The following is a 14,235-nucleotide window of genomic DNA, read 5'->3' as shown; positions in this document are numbered from 1 at the left end:
CCACACACACAGCTCCGACGATCATAAAGAGTGTGGCCTGCTCTCTCAACTGAACCGGAAACTTCTCTATCTAAAACTATATTTAATAATAGATAACTACTGTATCTCCCAGCATGCAATATGTTCAGTAAATATAAAGACATAAAGAATGAAGTAATGATACTTTTTGATAGAGATCATGCATTTTCCTCGGAAGGGGAGAGGGAGGCTGGCCTGTTTGCTGTTTCAGAAGGCCAAACTCCAGTGGAAGCACACTTCCTCGGCCTGGCAAACCACTCTTCATGCCCCATAACACGGTGCTTTTTAAATGCAGTCTTGTAAATTAATGAACAGTGACAAGCTAAAAGTAAACTACATACACGACTATCAGTGCTAATGTTATTTAAAAAGAAAAAAAAAAACAATATACACTACCTTAATTTGACACAAGTCTTTGGCAGAGGTGGTCTTTCTCACCTATCGTTGTATGAGCAAGTGTCGGTGCTCGTTATACTAGTGCTGAGTTCTAATAAGGGTTATTAATAGAAGAACAGTTATTCAGCTTCGTTACTGCAATATGTCTGGCACCAATGGGTATAATACTAAGCTGGATGCTTAATGGGATATACTTAACGTTAAGTTTATTAACATTCTCTAAATAAACCCACAGGCTAGCCGAAAATTTGTTCAAATTAGCAAGCTACTTAAAGCTATTTTCTATTTTTCTTTAAAGCAACGTGGCGTAGTAAATTATTAACATCAATAAGCAGTAATATTAACTAGGTCGGCCAACTCACATAAATTAAAGATACCAAGTAATCACCTGGAAATAGTAAGGGATCTAGTAATTTTATTGGCGCGGTAAGACATGGTAGAAGGACCTTTGCCTGGTGGGTTAGAAATGGAAGGAAGACAGTGAGCCGATTGGTAAGAAGTTTGAGCATGATTTGGACATAAAGCTGCTTCATTGGGTTCCGCTGGCTCACCCAGGAGGTTAAAGGGTTGGAGAATACGGGCATCGATCCCGCTACCTCTCGCATGCTAAGCGAGCGCTCTACCATTTGAGCTAATTCCCCACATGAGGAAACTTTGCTTTGAATAATTCTAGACTCTTTCTTTGTCCATACATGTATTAATAATAACGCATGTTTAAGCACATATATACAACTAGCAGGCCTATATTCAAATATTTTAATATCGAATTCTTAGGAAGGGGCATAGGCGTCAGTTTAGGGGGGGCGGGGAGACACGTCGCCCCAGGAGCTGAGATGGGGGGGACTACTGTATCTCCCTCAATAATATATCTCCCTCAGTGTATCGATTTCCCGGCGAGTTAGCGAGCCCAGGCAGCCAAAAAAGTAGAAAATACGGGCATCGATCCCGTTACCTCTCGCAAACTAACCAAGCACTTTACCATATGCTCCGATTTCTGCGCCAGTTGCCCAAAGCAAGGGCAGGGTTTTTTTTTTTTTAACAAATCCCTTTAATTGTGCGGCAAATGATTTTTCAAACGCCGGCTCAAGTAATCAGAAAACATACCTTATACATTTTGTTTGTGTTTATACATTTATAGAATATGAAATTAGCAGCCTAACGGTTGTTCACATAATATTAATAACAATGTATGTACATCTGTACTTCTTATTTCGGCTTTAAGAGCTTCCTAAAGACTAAATACTTAAAAATATATCTCTTCTTACATTTCTTAATTGCTTATATTCAGGCCGTGGTGTAAATTTTATAGCCGTTCTACCTTCGATAGCTCAGTTGGTAGAGCGGAGGACTGTAGAGGCTGTACTGTGATCCTTAGGTCGCTGGTTCGAATCCGGCTCGAAGGAAAATGTGTATTTTGTCAACAACGGTGCATTTTAACGCCAGTGTGACTGAGAAGATTTATACTATCAGAAAAACCCGAGGCAGCTACGGATGACAATCTCAGCTTTGTAGAAAACTCAGCGTAGTGAGATTAATAGTAAGTACCTGTGCGTCTTTCCTGATCTCTGTTTTACTGAGAGCTGCCTATAGGTATTCTACTCATGAGATTAACTTCAGAAAAACACTTCGGCGAAGCCATAAACGCAGACACAAGCCAAGAATACTAGAACTCATAAAGCAACATTTAATGATCACAATAATTAAGCTCATATGGGTTTCCTAAAAGTTTACAATGTTAAAAGCCGGTACATGAATACTGTCCGATAGGAATTCACTTTATTTGATTTAGCATTTATAATATCTTAATAGCTTCCTTATAGTTAATGAAGTGTACATTTAATATGGTATTTGAGAATTTAGCATACACCTTCTATATTTTTAAGATATTCTATGTTTTTAAGATATTATTATAACTTTGAATTGTATGCGATAAATAATCATATACAAAAATATAACTGGCAAACACCATGCATCAATAAATCTTCAAAAATGCTTTTATTTGTCTTGATACATCAGATAACAGACTTTACTCTTTATATTCTCTTATAAAGTTCGTTTTCCAGTCGTTATGTTTTAATGCTAAGTCACAACAAAATACCTCTAGGCAACCAGAAGAAACGTGAAAATACAGCCAAACGTCACCGCATGATGTCACACACGCGTCCCTATTTACAAAGATCGCCTCCCCGTGGCCACGCCCTCTCAGGTGTAGGTCCGGTGTCCGTCACCGATCAGCTGGGTCTTCTCACTCGCGTTCGTTGGCTGCATCACAATGGGCGTATCGCCATCTGAAAATAGTGTTTCCAGGAACATTCAGTTTATTCAGCTTGATAAGACAACAACAACAATAATAATAATAAAATGTTGACCCATCTTGTCCTGGACAGAGTGATATTTAACAACGTGTCTCGTTTCTATTCAGGCATATTACAGTTAAATTCACAAGTTGCAAACTCAAATTTAACACAGAAGATGGGGGCTGATCACTGTGAGGTCTACAGGTATTCAAACTTCTCCACTCACATCCCCTCCCCCTGCACCGATTTTTGGAATATAGACCTTACATTGTTTTTCATTCTCTTTTATTCTCCTATTTCTTTTTCAGCTCAAAAAGAAAAAAAAAATCTCTAGTGCGGGCTTGACAACTTTGGTCAGCTCACTGGCATGAGATTTTCCATTCGAGACAAGTCTGCACACACATTTATGTGTACGTAAGAGTAATGTATTAATAGTCTGTAGGGTTTGCAATATACCCAAACATTTTGTTGTAGCTGATTTTAGGTTTATAATGGAATAATATAGAATTATTGCTGTATGATTTCTTGCGTGTGCGTGAGAGTCTGAAAGCGTGAGTGTCACACCAGATGCGTGACAGCTGGCAGCCCTGCGAGTGACCCTTTCAGGAGAAGATCTCCTCGCCAGTGGTCCCCAGGATATTTAACTTTGAGACCCCTGGCGTAAGGTATCCAGGAGTCTGATCATCATGAGAACATTAATTGCACATAATCGCATTCCTTCCTGTCTGGTTTTCTACGACACTTCTGTCCTTCTGAGCTGTGCGAATGTTTGTGTGTGAAAACATTCAATAATATCTAAATCTCTGCTTCTAAATATTAGAACCAACAACCATGTAAAGAAGCTGGAGGCCTTAGCTTATTCCAGCACAACATCAGGTCAGTGTCAACAACAGACCCATCAAAACTGACTTGTCTTACTGGGAGACAGAGAGGATTAAAGGTAATACACATCCTGCATTTATAATACACATCCAGATGCAGATGTGCTGAACTTGGTGTGTCTGGTTTTTCACCACTAACCTGGAGCTCTACTGTTTAGGAGGCAACTGTGTGTGAATTCCACGATAAACGCAGCAGTGCGAGCGCGTGCTTGACTTCGTTAGCAGACCGTATCTCATGACTCGTTCTATTATTAATGTGTGAGGGTGGAGGACTTTTCTGACGTGGTGTACACTCTTCTGGGCATTTTTACATTTGCTGCTGCAAACATCTCTTTTCACATCTGCTCTTGGAATTAATCATAGGCAGAGTTGTGAAGGAGAGGGGTGCCGTTCCCCTCAAGCAGAACCTCGTCAGTTCTGAGGACATGAAAGGCACCGCTTGCCGCACTGACCAAAAATAACCTGCACGAAGACACGTTTTGGGAAATGACTCACACCCACGGTAATTAGTGGTTTGTGGAGATTAATGCAGACGAGGAAAAAATACACACGGTGTCACAAAGGAAAAGGCTAATATATAATGGTTATTGTTTTTGTTAATTAGCCACTGTATTTATCTAAGATTAACACATTGGGTCATGTGTATGATATACAAAATCTATAACGTCAGCATGCTGGGGGGAGGTTCAGCTAGTTGACCACAGACCTCCTACTTTTTGGTTCCTCTCCTCCACTTCCCTGTTTCATGCCCCATTTTGTATAAATTATATAGTAATGGATTGCCACACACTCTTATCAAGTGCCTTGGTGTGACTGTTATGAAGGATGCTATATGAAAATAAATCGAAATATATAATTAGCTGTCATAACTTGAGGCCTTGTTTTAAGCCATAGTGGCATGACAAGGCTGTCCTCTTTGGAAGCCTCCGTAAAATGCGATCTGGAAATGCGTCCACCCGATGGACCCTTCATAGCCCAAGATATCTCAAGATTCATTGCGCAGAGGTAAAGTAGGTGTGTCCTGGCTAGACGATAGGAGGTGCGCTTCGTGGCTCAAGAGTAAAGGCGGGAACAGCTGATGATTTGACAGTGCTTTCCATTCAACCTACGAAGAACGCATCTCTTCAAAGGTTGCGTCCTTTGATGGATTCAGCTCCAGAATTTGGACACAGCTTATGTTCTCTGTGCCCTCTGTCCCTTTGCTCTTTCTATAGACGCTCTTCCTGAAGGGGATTGACCAGTTAAAGGCAACAAGCTGGAGCTGTGGTGCTACTGGACGGCGTCGGCTAGGAGAACCCCTGAAGGGGCCCCCCAATCCCAGAATGCCGTGCCTCAGCGCCGAACCCTTCCAGCAGATTCTGCTTCCCACAGGTCACCTTACCTCGTGCGTGCCGGTCCCACTTACCCCTTTCCATGTCGGTACGGATCTGTTCCTCCAGGTCCTCCGGGGACGCGTAGCACTCTTGCTGGTCTTCCTCCCCCGGAACCCGGGGCTTGCATTTCCCGCAGCAGCAATTGCAGCAGCAGCACAGGCAGCAGCAGAAGTAGCAGCCCGTCAGCAGGCCGCAGATGGCGAAGAGACCCTGCAGACGCACAGGGACACAGGTCGGAGCTGTCAGTCCGCTGCTGGAGGGGGGCACACTGTCAGTCCGCTGCTGGGGGGGCACGCTGTCAGTCCGCTGCTGGGGGGGGCATGCTGTCAGTCCGCTGCTGGGGGGGCACGCTGTCAGTCCGCTGCTGGGGGGGGCATGCTGTCAGTCCGCTGCTGGGGGGGGGGGGGGGGGGCATGCTGTCAGTCCGCTGCTGGGGGGGGGGGGGGGGGGCATGCTGTCAGTCCGCTGCTGGGGGGGGGGGGGGGGGGCATGCTGTCAGTCCGCTGCTGGGGGGGGGGGGGGGGGGCATGCTGTCAGTCCGCTGCTGGGGGGGCACGCTGTCAGTCCGCTGCTGGGGGGGCACGCTGTCAGTCCGCTGCTGGGGGGGGCATGCTGTCAGTCCGCTGCTGGGGGGGGGGGGGGGGGGCATGCTGTCAGTCCGCTGCTGGGGGGGCCATGCTGTCAGTCCGCTGCTGGGGGGGGGGGGGGCACGCTGTCAGTCCACTGCTGGGGGGCACTCTGTCAGTCCGCTGCTGGGGGGCACTCTGTCAGTCCACTGCTGGGGGGCACTCTGTCAGTCCGCTGCTGGGGGGGCACTCTGTCAGTCCGCTGCTGGGGGGGCACTCTGTCAGTCCGCTGCTGGGGGGCACTCTGTCAGTCCGCTGCTGGGGGGCACTCTGTCAGTCCGCTACTGGGGGGCACTCTGTCAGTCCGCTGCTGGGGGGGCACTCTGTCAGTCCGCTGCTGGGGGGGCACTCTGTCAGTCCGCTGCTGGGGGGGCACGCTGTCAGTCCGCTGCTGGGGGGCACTCTGCCAGTACTGCTCAGATGCATTTTTGGTTTAATGAGGGAATGAATGGTCATTGAGGGACTCAGTGCCTCTCAACCCATTAGGTAATATAGGCAGCCGCCTATGGCACCATCTACTGTGGGGGCGCTGACTTAGCAAGCCAATTTCACTTTGTCTCAGACAGGGGGCCCCAGCAGTGAAGCTTGTCTGGGGGGGGGGCAGGGTCCACTATGACGCCCCTATGGGCTTCGACCAGCAGCATGTTTTACATCAATTTCATCAAAATCTCTACATCTGAAAATTTAGTAGCTTATTCATAATTTGTAAGACAAGTAATTTTGGTGGTTTGTGACAGGTTGAGTGCTATACTCCTGCTTAAATATGATTCAATAAACAATTTACAGATTTATGATTACAGTTAATAATCACAGACTCGCACTGGCCAAAGACCAAACCCACGGATGTAATGTCATGTCAGTGTTAAGGGTCGCGGAGCCGGCTTATCACCTTGGCCCACCAGCTTGAGAGCATGAAGTAGGTGTTGACGTTCTCCTCTCCAAACTGCTGCGCCACATACAGACCCAGGGAGCCATATTTGTCGTAGATGTTCTTTTTAGTGACGTCTGACAGCACGGAGTGAGCATTGTTCAGCTCCTTAAACTTGTCCGCGGCCTCTGGATTGTCGGGATTCTTGTCCGGGTGATATTTCAGAGCCAGTTTCCTGGAAGAGAAAGCTGGCCTTCTTAATGCAAGCAATAGAACTTCCAAAAACGTCCTGGACCTCGTTCTTAATTTCCTTTTCCTTCATGTATTAATTTCAATTAATTTAATTAGGTCTGTTACATAGCAGTTAGGCTGGGGTCTGACCTCTACAGACACTGTAGTTCAATGTTTTGAAGTTGGTACCTTGGTTTAGTGCAGAGTTTGGCAAACAGTGATGCAGCAAACACACATTTAATGTGTCATTCGCAATGCCGCACTTGATCCAGAAGGACAGGGGAGAACAACATGACATAGGTAGCTGTCACTCCCCCCTCCAGAAGAAAAGCCATCTGACAGCCATCTTACAATCAAGGCTAAAGATTCCCTTTGAACTCTGCTCTTGGCTGTGGGTCCCATCCAGCTAATGTCTCAACTGCTGGCTCTGGCCGATTGGACGGGCAGTCAGCTTGGGATTGGCTGTGGCTCTGAGGGCCCAGGGACCCAATTAGCACCTCCCGCTTACACAGCTGAGTGGAAAACGGCCTCTGAAGATGGGAGAGCCCCTCTCACCCTGTGTCTGCGGCCACTCTTTGGTGGTTAAACCCCTCCTTCAAAGAGCTAATGGCATCCCAATGAGGACCCCATGGAGAATCAGGAGAGAAACCATGGACAACAGTGGGGGAGGAAGCCGAAGATGTAAGGCCACCAAATCGCAACATCATCATCATCATTATAAGTCATTTAAAGCAGTTGTTTTTGGATATAAATGCAGTTATTTGCGATAAACAGATTATGTCAGTGTGGGTCACTGGTTTCCATTATTGCCTCACACCTTTATGGCCATGGCTTTCCAGCGCCACCTGGTGTTCATGGTCTGCATGTTCACCCCATGGTGTGCATGTCTCCTCCTGCAGTGAGAGTGCCCAGTGATGGCTTGGCAGGGTGCTTGCTGAGAAAGGATCCAGGCTCAGCACACCTCACCACAACTGTCTGCTGGACACCACACCACCCTTCGATAGCTCAGTTGGTAGAGCGGAGGACTGTAGAGGCTGTGCTGTGATCCTTAGGTCGCTGGTTCGAATCCGGCTCGAAGGAACGGAGAGCGTTGGTCGATTTTTTCCTTGAACTGATAAAGATGATGAGGGTGCTGTGTTGCTCTGCAGGATGGTGTGCCTGGGCTTGCAAGGTCAACTCTCTGGGTCGGCAAAGTGATGTCACCTTTGGGCCGCTGAGCAAGGCCCCTAATAGCGGGGGCTGACCCTGTGGGGGCTGACCCTGCTTCCTCAAAACAATGTTTGTCACATTAAATAAAAGCATCTGCTCACAAGGCGGAGGTGCAGCCTGGATGGGATGCCAGGCCACTGCAGGGCACACACACGACTATACACTAAAGGCGATTTAAAGATGGCACTTGAAAATCCAAACAATGGCATGTTAGGCAGGTTAAGAATCACGCAACCTCTCACTCGATTCTGCGTTTGGTAGTGAAATTGATGCATCTGAAGATGGCCGTCACAAAAAACACAGCCCGTGTCGCACCGTCTAAAACTGGTTGGTCTGTACGACGGCTGGTCTCCTGGGCTCCTGGACTGCTGTCATAACCAGGGAATCCAAGGAGTAATACTGTGTTTCCATGGGGACGTGCTTACTAGGCCGTCATGGACTCATGGTGGAAGTTTGGGCGAAAACAACAACGATAGCAGCAGCCGGAAGTAACACAGACGTTTTGGTCGTGTTACAGTCATGCTGTGTGGTGATAAGCAGATATATATGACTCACATATATATATGACTCTCTTAAGAAGCAGGTCATGAGGTCAATTTATTCACACTCCAGTCCAACTTCCTTATATACTGCAAAAATATTCAGAATAAGTCAAACAAAAAGTAGCTGAGGACACCCACCTGTAGGACTTCTTGATGTCTTCATAGGTGCAGCCTTTTTCCAGGCCCAGGATCTGATAGAGGGCTTCTCCTGAAGTGGACAGGGCACGCTGTCTTTGCTCAGACATGGCGTATGACAATTAACTGCAAAATCACACGCAGACAATGAGCATGTTATCAGAACACTGCCAGCACGCGTCCGAGACGAATAAGGCAGCGCGTCCCTCGGGCCTTAGTGGGGAATGTGGCCAGACGTGCGGCTTTTGCATTGAAAGCACCGCCTTAGACTTCAAAGACCCCTTTACGGGGCAGGATGGCCTATCTCAAAAGCCACTAGATTTCAGTCAGAGCACGTCGGTGCGACAGCCTTGGTGTTGGTAACTGTATCGGTGAGCCTAACAGCGGCCCTATTCATTATTGATAGGGCCAAACTAACAGCGTTTCTTAGCGTGAGGGATTATTATGCATTACATGGTTAGAGGTTTTGGTCTAAACACTCAGCCACATCCCCCAATAGACACAAACATCCAACTGAAGGTGCCAGCTGGGTCACATTAATGTGACAGACTATTCTGTACGAAATAAAACTCTAAACAGAGTCAATAGGACTTACCAATGTGCAGCAATACGTATAATCATAGAGCTCAGAGCAGTAAATACATTAAATGTATATGTACTGAAGCATCTAGATTCTAATACCTCATTCACACCAATCTTGTTTTTGTATCCTGGCTTCTTTCGTTTTCCATCAACAGAGGCGATCTCAGTATTAAGTAGCCAAGTGAGATTCGGTACCAGACAAAGGAACAGAGGAATCAGCAGTGCAAGCCTCAGAAGGGAGGAGGACTGCGGAAGAGCACCTGCAGATGGTCAGGCGGACAGGCCCCACTCTTACCTGGAACCCCCTCTGACGGGCTACGTCTTCCACCAGCTCCCAGTCAAGCCCCTCGTTCCAGTCCTTTCCGAGCCAATGCCGGCAGGTCAGTGGAGTCAGGTTGCTCCTTTTTGTGCAACAGATCTGCAGCCTAAATGAATAAAACATTAATTGAGTCACTGGCTCCGGTTTCGGAGGCCGCCAATAACGGGAGGGGCACGGCAAGCGGGCTCGCTCGGGTTTCACCGGTAACGCTCCCCGGGGCCGTTCTGGCAAACGGCTGCTTTGGGAATCCCATCCCATAATGTATCTGACGCGGCCTGGAAAACTGTGATTGGGGATCCTGCTGATTTCCGAGGAGCCGGACAGGAGCTGGGAAGCGTCTCGGCTTTTAGGCGCCGTGACGATCTGGGCCGAAGGACCGACGCTGCAGATACTCAGGGAACCTGCAGGATTATTCACCGAATACGGCTCCACACAGAAGACCCAGTCCCACCCAGGGCTTCACCGAATCTGACGAGTAACTCATTCACACTGATGTGGGATCAATGCTTTAGTTTTGGCCTTGTATCTTGCCTAGTATTTGTGAATGGATGGATGGATGGATATTCTCTGCTGCCATATAATGGTGTGCCATCAATCCATCCATCCAACCATCTTCCAACCACTCATCCTGGACATGATCAAAGGGGTATGAATCAAAATCTTCTTATTCACCAAGTGCAAAAAATACAAACATATTTGCTTTTAGTGCAATTGGTGGCATGAAGTGCATGATTAAACATTTTGTCAAAATAAAAGTGCAAAAAAACAAGATAGAAATAAAAAAAAACAATAAATAAAATAAAAGTGAAATAGATGTCCAGCCATCTATCCATCCATCCATCCATCATCCGCCATTTGTCCAGGGTCGGGTTGCGGGGGCAGCATTCAAAGCAGGGATGCCAAGACCTCCCTCTCACCAGCCACCTCCTCCAGCTCCTCAGGGGGAATCCCAAGGTGTTCCCAGGCCAGCCCAGAGATATAATCTCTCCAGTATGTTGTGGGTCTGCCCCCAGGTCTCCACCGAATGGACATGCCTGAAGCACCTCCCCAGGGAGCCGTCCAGGAGGTATCCTGGATTGATGCCCGAATCACCTCAACTGGCTCAAATGCGGAGGACGAGCGTAGATGTAGATACAGAAATTAGACAAAAGAAATAAAATTAAAATATAAAGAAAGCTATGAAAAAAATAAATAAGCATGTAAGGCAGACAGGCATCTACGCTGCACTGCATGTTTGTATAGTGTCTTATGTTCTGTGTCAACTCTGCTGGACGGAACATGCAGGGTGAGACTTTCATTGTATGGTGTAACTGACTGCTTTACCATGCATACAGCTTCGGGGTGGGTGCAAATCAGCTTATGCAGTCCGCAGGACTGTGAAGCTCGTGCAGTGGATGATTAGAAATGAAACAATGCCGGGGGCTAAAATGGAATTCTGCATCAGAGACATAAACATTCAGTAGTAGATCGTGAGCGGCACCGTGCAGGTGTCATACAGTTGCACTGCGAAAACGCAGTCAAGAGGCACCCGGGAAGATGCTTGTGCAGGGTGCGGCTTACGTAGCGTGACAGCACACATAGCCGCTGCACTAAACACCCCCCAGAAATGTGAGGGGAAAAGCCCCCTTTGCCTTGAGCTTTCTGTACTCGTAATCTGAGGTAAGCACGCAAAGACAGCAGGTGGGGGTCCACGTGAATACGCCGTCTCTTCATAGGGGGTGGTTGCCAATATTAAACTCGTAGGAACAGAAAATACGCTTGATCATAGGCAACAGGCTGAGAAACATAGTGACTCAGTGAAACGGTTTAGTTTACTCTTTTAACAAACCAAAACAGAAATACCAAAAAGGGGTAAGAACGGTTTATATTGAACGATTCAGCCTGCAGTACATTAAATCATCTTAGCAGACGGTACAAATATGCATGTTCCACTTTTGTGGAAATGGCGCCACCTGGCGGTCATAGACTTACCCTTAATATCAGTCCCAGCATAAGAATCTAGCAGGAGTCCTGCAGACAGCTTTAAGGCGCTCGTCTAGAATTATTTTTTTTTGGTGTGAACCCTTGCTGATTAACCACAGGAGTTTGTGATAATTTTCTCGCTCTTCATCATTTTTACTTCATTTAGGACCAGTGCTCCCAGTAGTGTTCCACATTGCCAGCAGGATCTACAGTTTTTATAATCTTATAAAAGATGTAAGATAATCTTATTTCGTCGGAGGGGTATGGAAACCCCAGCACGTTCCGGTGCCTCTGGCCACATGCAACACAGACAATGCGATGTGAACTAGTTTTTCTGCTTGGAATTTTCCCCAGGATGTCGTGGCTTCTGCCTGAAGGCATCTTTATATAATTCTTTTTACATTTTTTATATCTATTAGCTTTACCTAAAATAATGACTGCTAGTCATGCTCAGTAAACTCTGAACTTTTTTTGCGTTTCTGTAGTAACATTATATAGACACTTGATGGCGCAAGATAACACAGTGAACACGTTCGAAAATAGGCCTGACAGAATGTTATGGACCGGCTTCAGTTAAGCAGCAGCTCTTCCTAATGTTAATGTTTTAATGTGATCTAGTTGGACCATTTGCTCTCCACTAAAACACCCCCCGTCACTACTCACACAGAGCCAGACCAACCAGTGTGTCATCCTTACAGCATGACTGGTAGCCTACCATTCAAGCATGACTGTGTTGGTCACCGGGGCACAAACTCCGCCCTCACACACACGCACTCACTTCCCGAGGATGGGGGGATTGGGGTTGTTGGTCTTAAGGATACTTTCCCATGCACCACGCTGTTAGGAAAATAGTTTATTAGGGGAATCACGCTGCACGATTTTACGCTTGAAAGGAAATCAAACCACTTCAAAGCCAAAGTCACAATGAAAGCGAGCAGAATGTGTGAGATGTTTACATTCAAGAAGTTTGCAAACAATTCATATATAATAATTAAAAAAACATAAATACATCACTGCCCAATGACATCTTCATGATGCACGTTTAAATTAAACACCGGAGTCCAAAGTAATACGTGTGCAGATTTCCACTCTCTGTTTAATGCAGGCTGCACCCCTCCAATCTGAATACCCATCTCTTGCTCTTGCGACCTTTTCCTCAGAAATAACCTGCGTCAGAGCGTTTCCTTTGTAGTGTTTGCAAAAGTGAGATGAAACTGAAAAAAAAATTATAATAACACTAAAGCAGAGGAGAGCAGAAACATTCAGCTGCATGCGGGTCCAGCCCCGACGTGACCTCAGACACTCAGCGAAAGCAAGAACAAAGCCGTAACCTGAAAAGCGCATCCACCACTGAAGCCGGCATTTTCCAGCTTATGAAAAAATAATATACTGTTTTTTCTACTGAAGCACAGGCAGCTCTCAACTTAAAACTAACTTAAGTAAATCCGAACTTACGCAAAAAATATCCGAGATACACAGAGTTCACGGAAACGCTAACACAAAAATGCGGCATACGTCTCTAATAAATCTGCACTTCACCTATTCATTTATTTAAAATGCGCCCCTTGAATGATATGGGCAGGTGAATCTGACTTATGGAAAATTTGACTTACGTAAGCGTTTGCCGGTCACTTACTCGAGAACTGCCTGTCCGCAGACGGCCTTTGTGGATAGTTTGCTGATAACTTAATTCGTCAATTGCAAGAGCTCTTGACGCGACATAAACTTAAACATTACCCACGGAGCCTGTGGCCTGTATTACGAAGCGGGGTTACTGGCATATCGGGGTAACTTGCTGGATTTAAGGTAGTCTGGGCAAAATGTAAGTGAGCGAATATGAAGTCCATTTAAACTGTGGTACCTTAAATCTGACAAGTTACCCCGATAAACCAGTAACCCCGCTTCGTAGTACAGGCCACTGGATTTGCAAAGCTGTTTGTAAACAACGGGAGGATTACTGTTTGAGTTAGTCAGCTGCTGAGGTCACATGACTTGGAGATATGCAGTCTGAGTTAACGTCTAAGCAGAAATTCCATTAGCGTGCAGCAGTGCATGGGGCTCAAACAGAGCACATGAAATGAAAACATTCATGCACAGGGTCACATATCACTCACATCAATTCATCCATCCATGTCAGGGCAAACGATCACTAGGAACCCCAACAGACAAGACTTACTGCTGCCCAGCTCAGTCCAGGTCACCAATAGGCCAGCTGAACAAAGAAGTGCACATTTGCTCAGGAGGCTGTCTAACCAAAGTCTCTATTGTCCCAAGGAGGTTACATTTCTACACACTACAGTAAGAACACAGTCCTTCCTCTAGCAAAATAAGAGCTACCAATTAATGAGTGAAACAGCCCCCTTTTTTAAATCAATGTAAGGCACATTGGACAGAAGGTACTTGTGTTTTAGCTCCATCACCTTCACAAATGTACACTCAGCTTCATTTCTACATGAATTTCCATCAGGCCAATTATGCTTCAGGAAACCAGAGCTTGTTAATCTGTTAAGGGACAGAACAAAAGCCTGTTTGAGCTTTGAACAAAATAGCCAACGTGGCTGCAGCGAAGAGCTGGCTTCACAAAGAGGACAGGAAGTGATGTCGCTGCTTTGGGTAGAAGTGTTTGCAAAGAGAAAGACCTCGGCTGCTTCGATAGTAAATGGAGAAGAACTGAATTGGGAATCAGGGCTGACAGCGCGGCCTGTCATGCTTCCGACACCAAGCCAGGCAGCACTGGAAGGACCCTGATTCAAATGGGGAGGGTGATCAGGGTAGACAGAGAGCCATTGTCCAGGA

General features: G+C 46.3%; 1 protein-coding gene and 3 non-coding genes across 7 annotated transcripts; 2 read left to right on the top strand and 2 right to left on the bottom strand.

Moving 5' to 3' along the window:
• Positions 1–982: 982 nt before the first annotated feature.
• Positions 983–1,055, bottom strand: trnaa-agc (transfer RNA alanine (anticodon AGC)). The gene has a single exon. It is a non-coding gene; the product is annotated as a tRNA-Ala (tRNA).
• Positions 1,056–1,731: 676 nt separating this feature from the next.
• Positions 1,732–1,817, top strand: trnay-gua (transfer RNA tyrosine (anticodon GUA)). The gene is given in 2 exon segments: positions 1,732–1,768; positions 1,782–1,817. It is a non-coding gene; the product is annotated as a tRNA-Tyr (tRNA).
• A 573-nt stretch (positions 1,818–2,390) lies between these two features.
• On the bottom strand, positions 2,391–13,923 carry dnajc5b (DnaJ (Hsp40) homolog, subfamily C, member 5 beta). Of its 4 annotated transcripts, none has more exons than XM_023794735.2 (6): positions 13,860–13,923; positions 9,454–9,583; positions 8,580–8,702; positions 6,481–6,694; positions 4,998–5,175; positions 2,391–2,702 (listed from the first exon to the last, which is right to left on the bottom strand). In XM_023794735.2, exons 3-6 carry the CDS (start codon positions 8,684–8,686, stop codon positions 2,617–2,619), a joined length of 585 nt encoding a protein of 194 aa, XP_023650503.1. In that variant the 5' UTR covers positions 8,687–8,702; positions 9,454–9,583; positions 13,860–13,923; the 3' UTR covers positions 2,391–2,616. The 4 variants fall into 4 exon arrangements, with proteins under 4 accessions (XP_023650503.1, XP_023650500.1, XP_023650501.1 ...); XM_023794732.2 differs by lacking the exon at positions 13,860–13,923 and adding an exon at positions 13,053–13,345; XM_023794733.2 differs by lacking the exon at positions 13,860–13,923 and adding an exon at positions 13,076–13,345.
• trnay-gua (transfer RNA tyrosine (anticodon GUA)) lies at positions 7,685–7,770 on the top strand. The gene is given in 2 exon segments: positions 7,685–7,721; positions 7,735–7,770. It is a non-coding gene; the product is annotated as a tRNA-Tyr (tRNA).
• Positions 13,924–14,235: the final 312 nt, after the last annotated feature.

The sequence above is a fragment of the Paramormyrops kingsleyae genome, chromosome 15 (genome assembly GCF_048594095.1).
Source record: "Paramormyrops kingsleyae isolate MSU_618 chromosome 15, PKINGS_0.4, whole genome shotgun sequence".
NCBI classification, from domain to species: domain Eukaryota; kingdom Metazoa; phylum Chordata; class Actinopteri; order Osteoglossiformes; family Mormyridae; genus Paramormyrops; species Paramormyrops kingsleyae.
This window is presented reverse-complemented; position numbering and strand designations above follow the sequence as displayed.

Bases quoted from the DNA above. Each gene is read 5' to 3' on its own strand.
- dnajc5b (XM_023794735.2), bottom strand. From the start codon at position 8,686: ATGTCTGAGCAAAGACAGCGTGCCCTGTCCACTTCAGGAGAAGCCCTC. The intron at 6,695-8,579 runs GTGGGTGTCCTC...TTTCTCTTCCAG, and splicing joins GACATCAAGAAGTCCTACAG to GAAACTGGCTCTGAAATATC. The intron at 2,703-4,997 runs GTAAGTGGGACC...CACTATTTTCAG, and splicing joins CCGTACCGACATGGAAAGGG to ATGGCGATACGCCCATTGTG.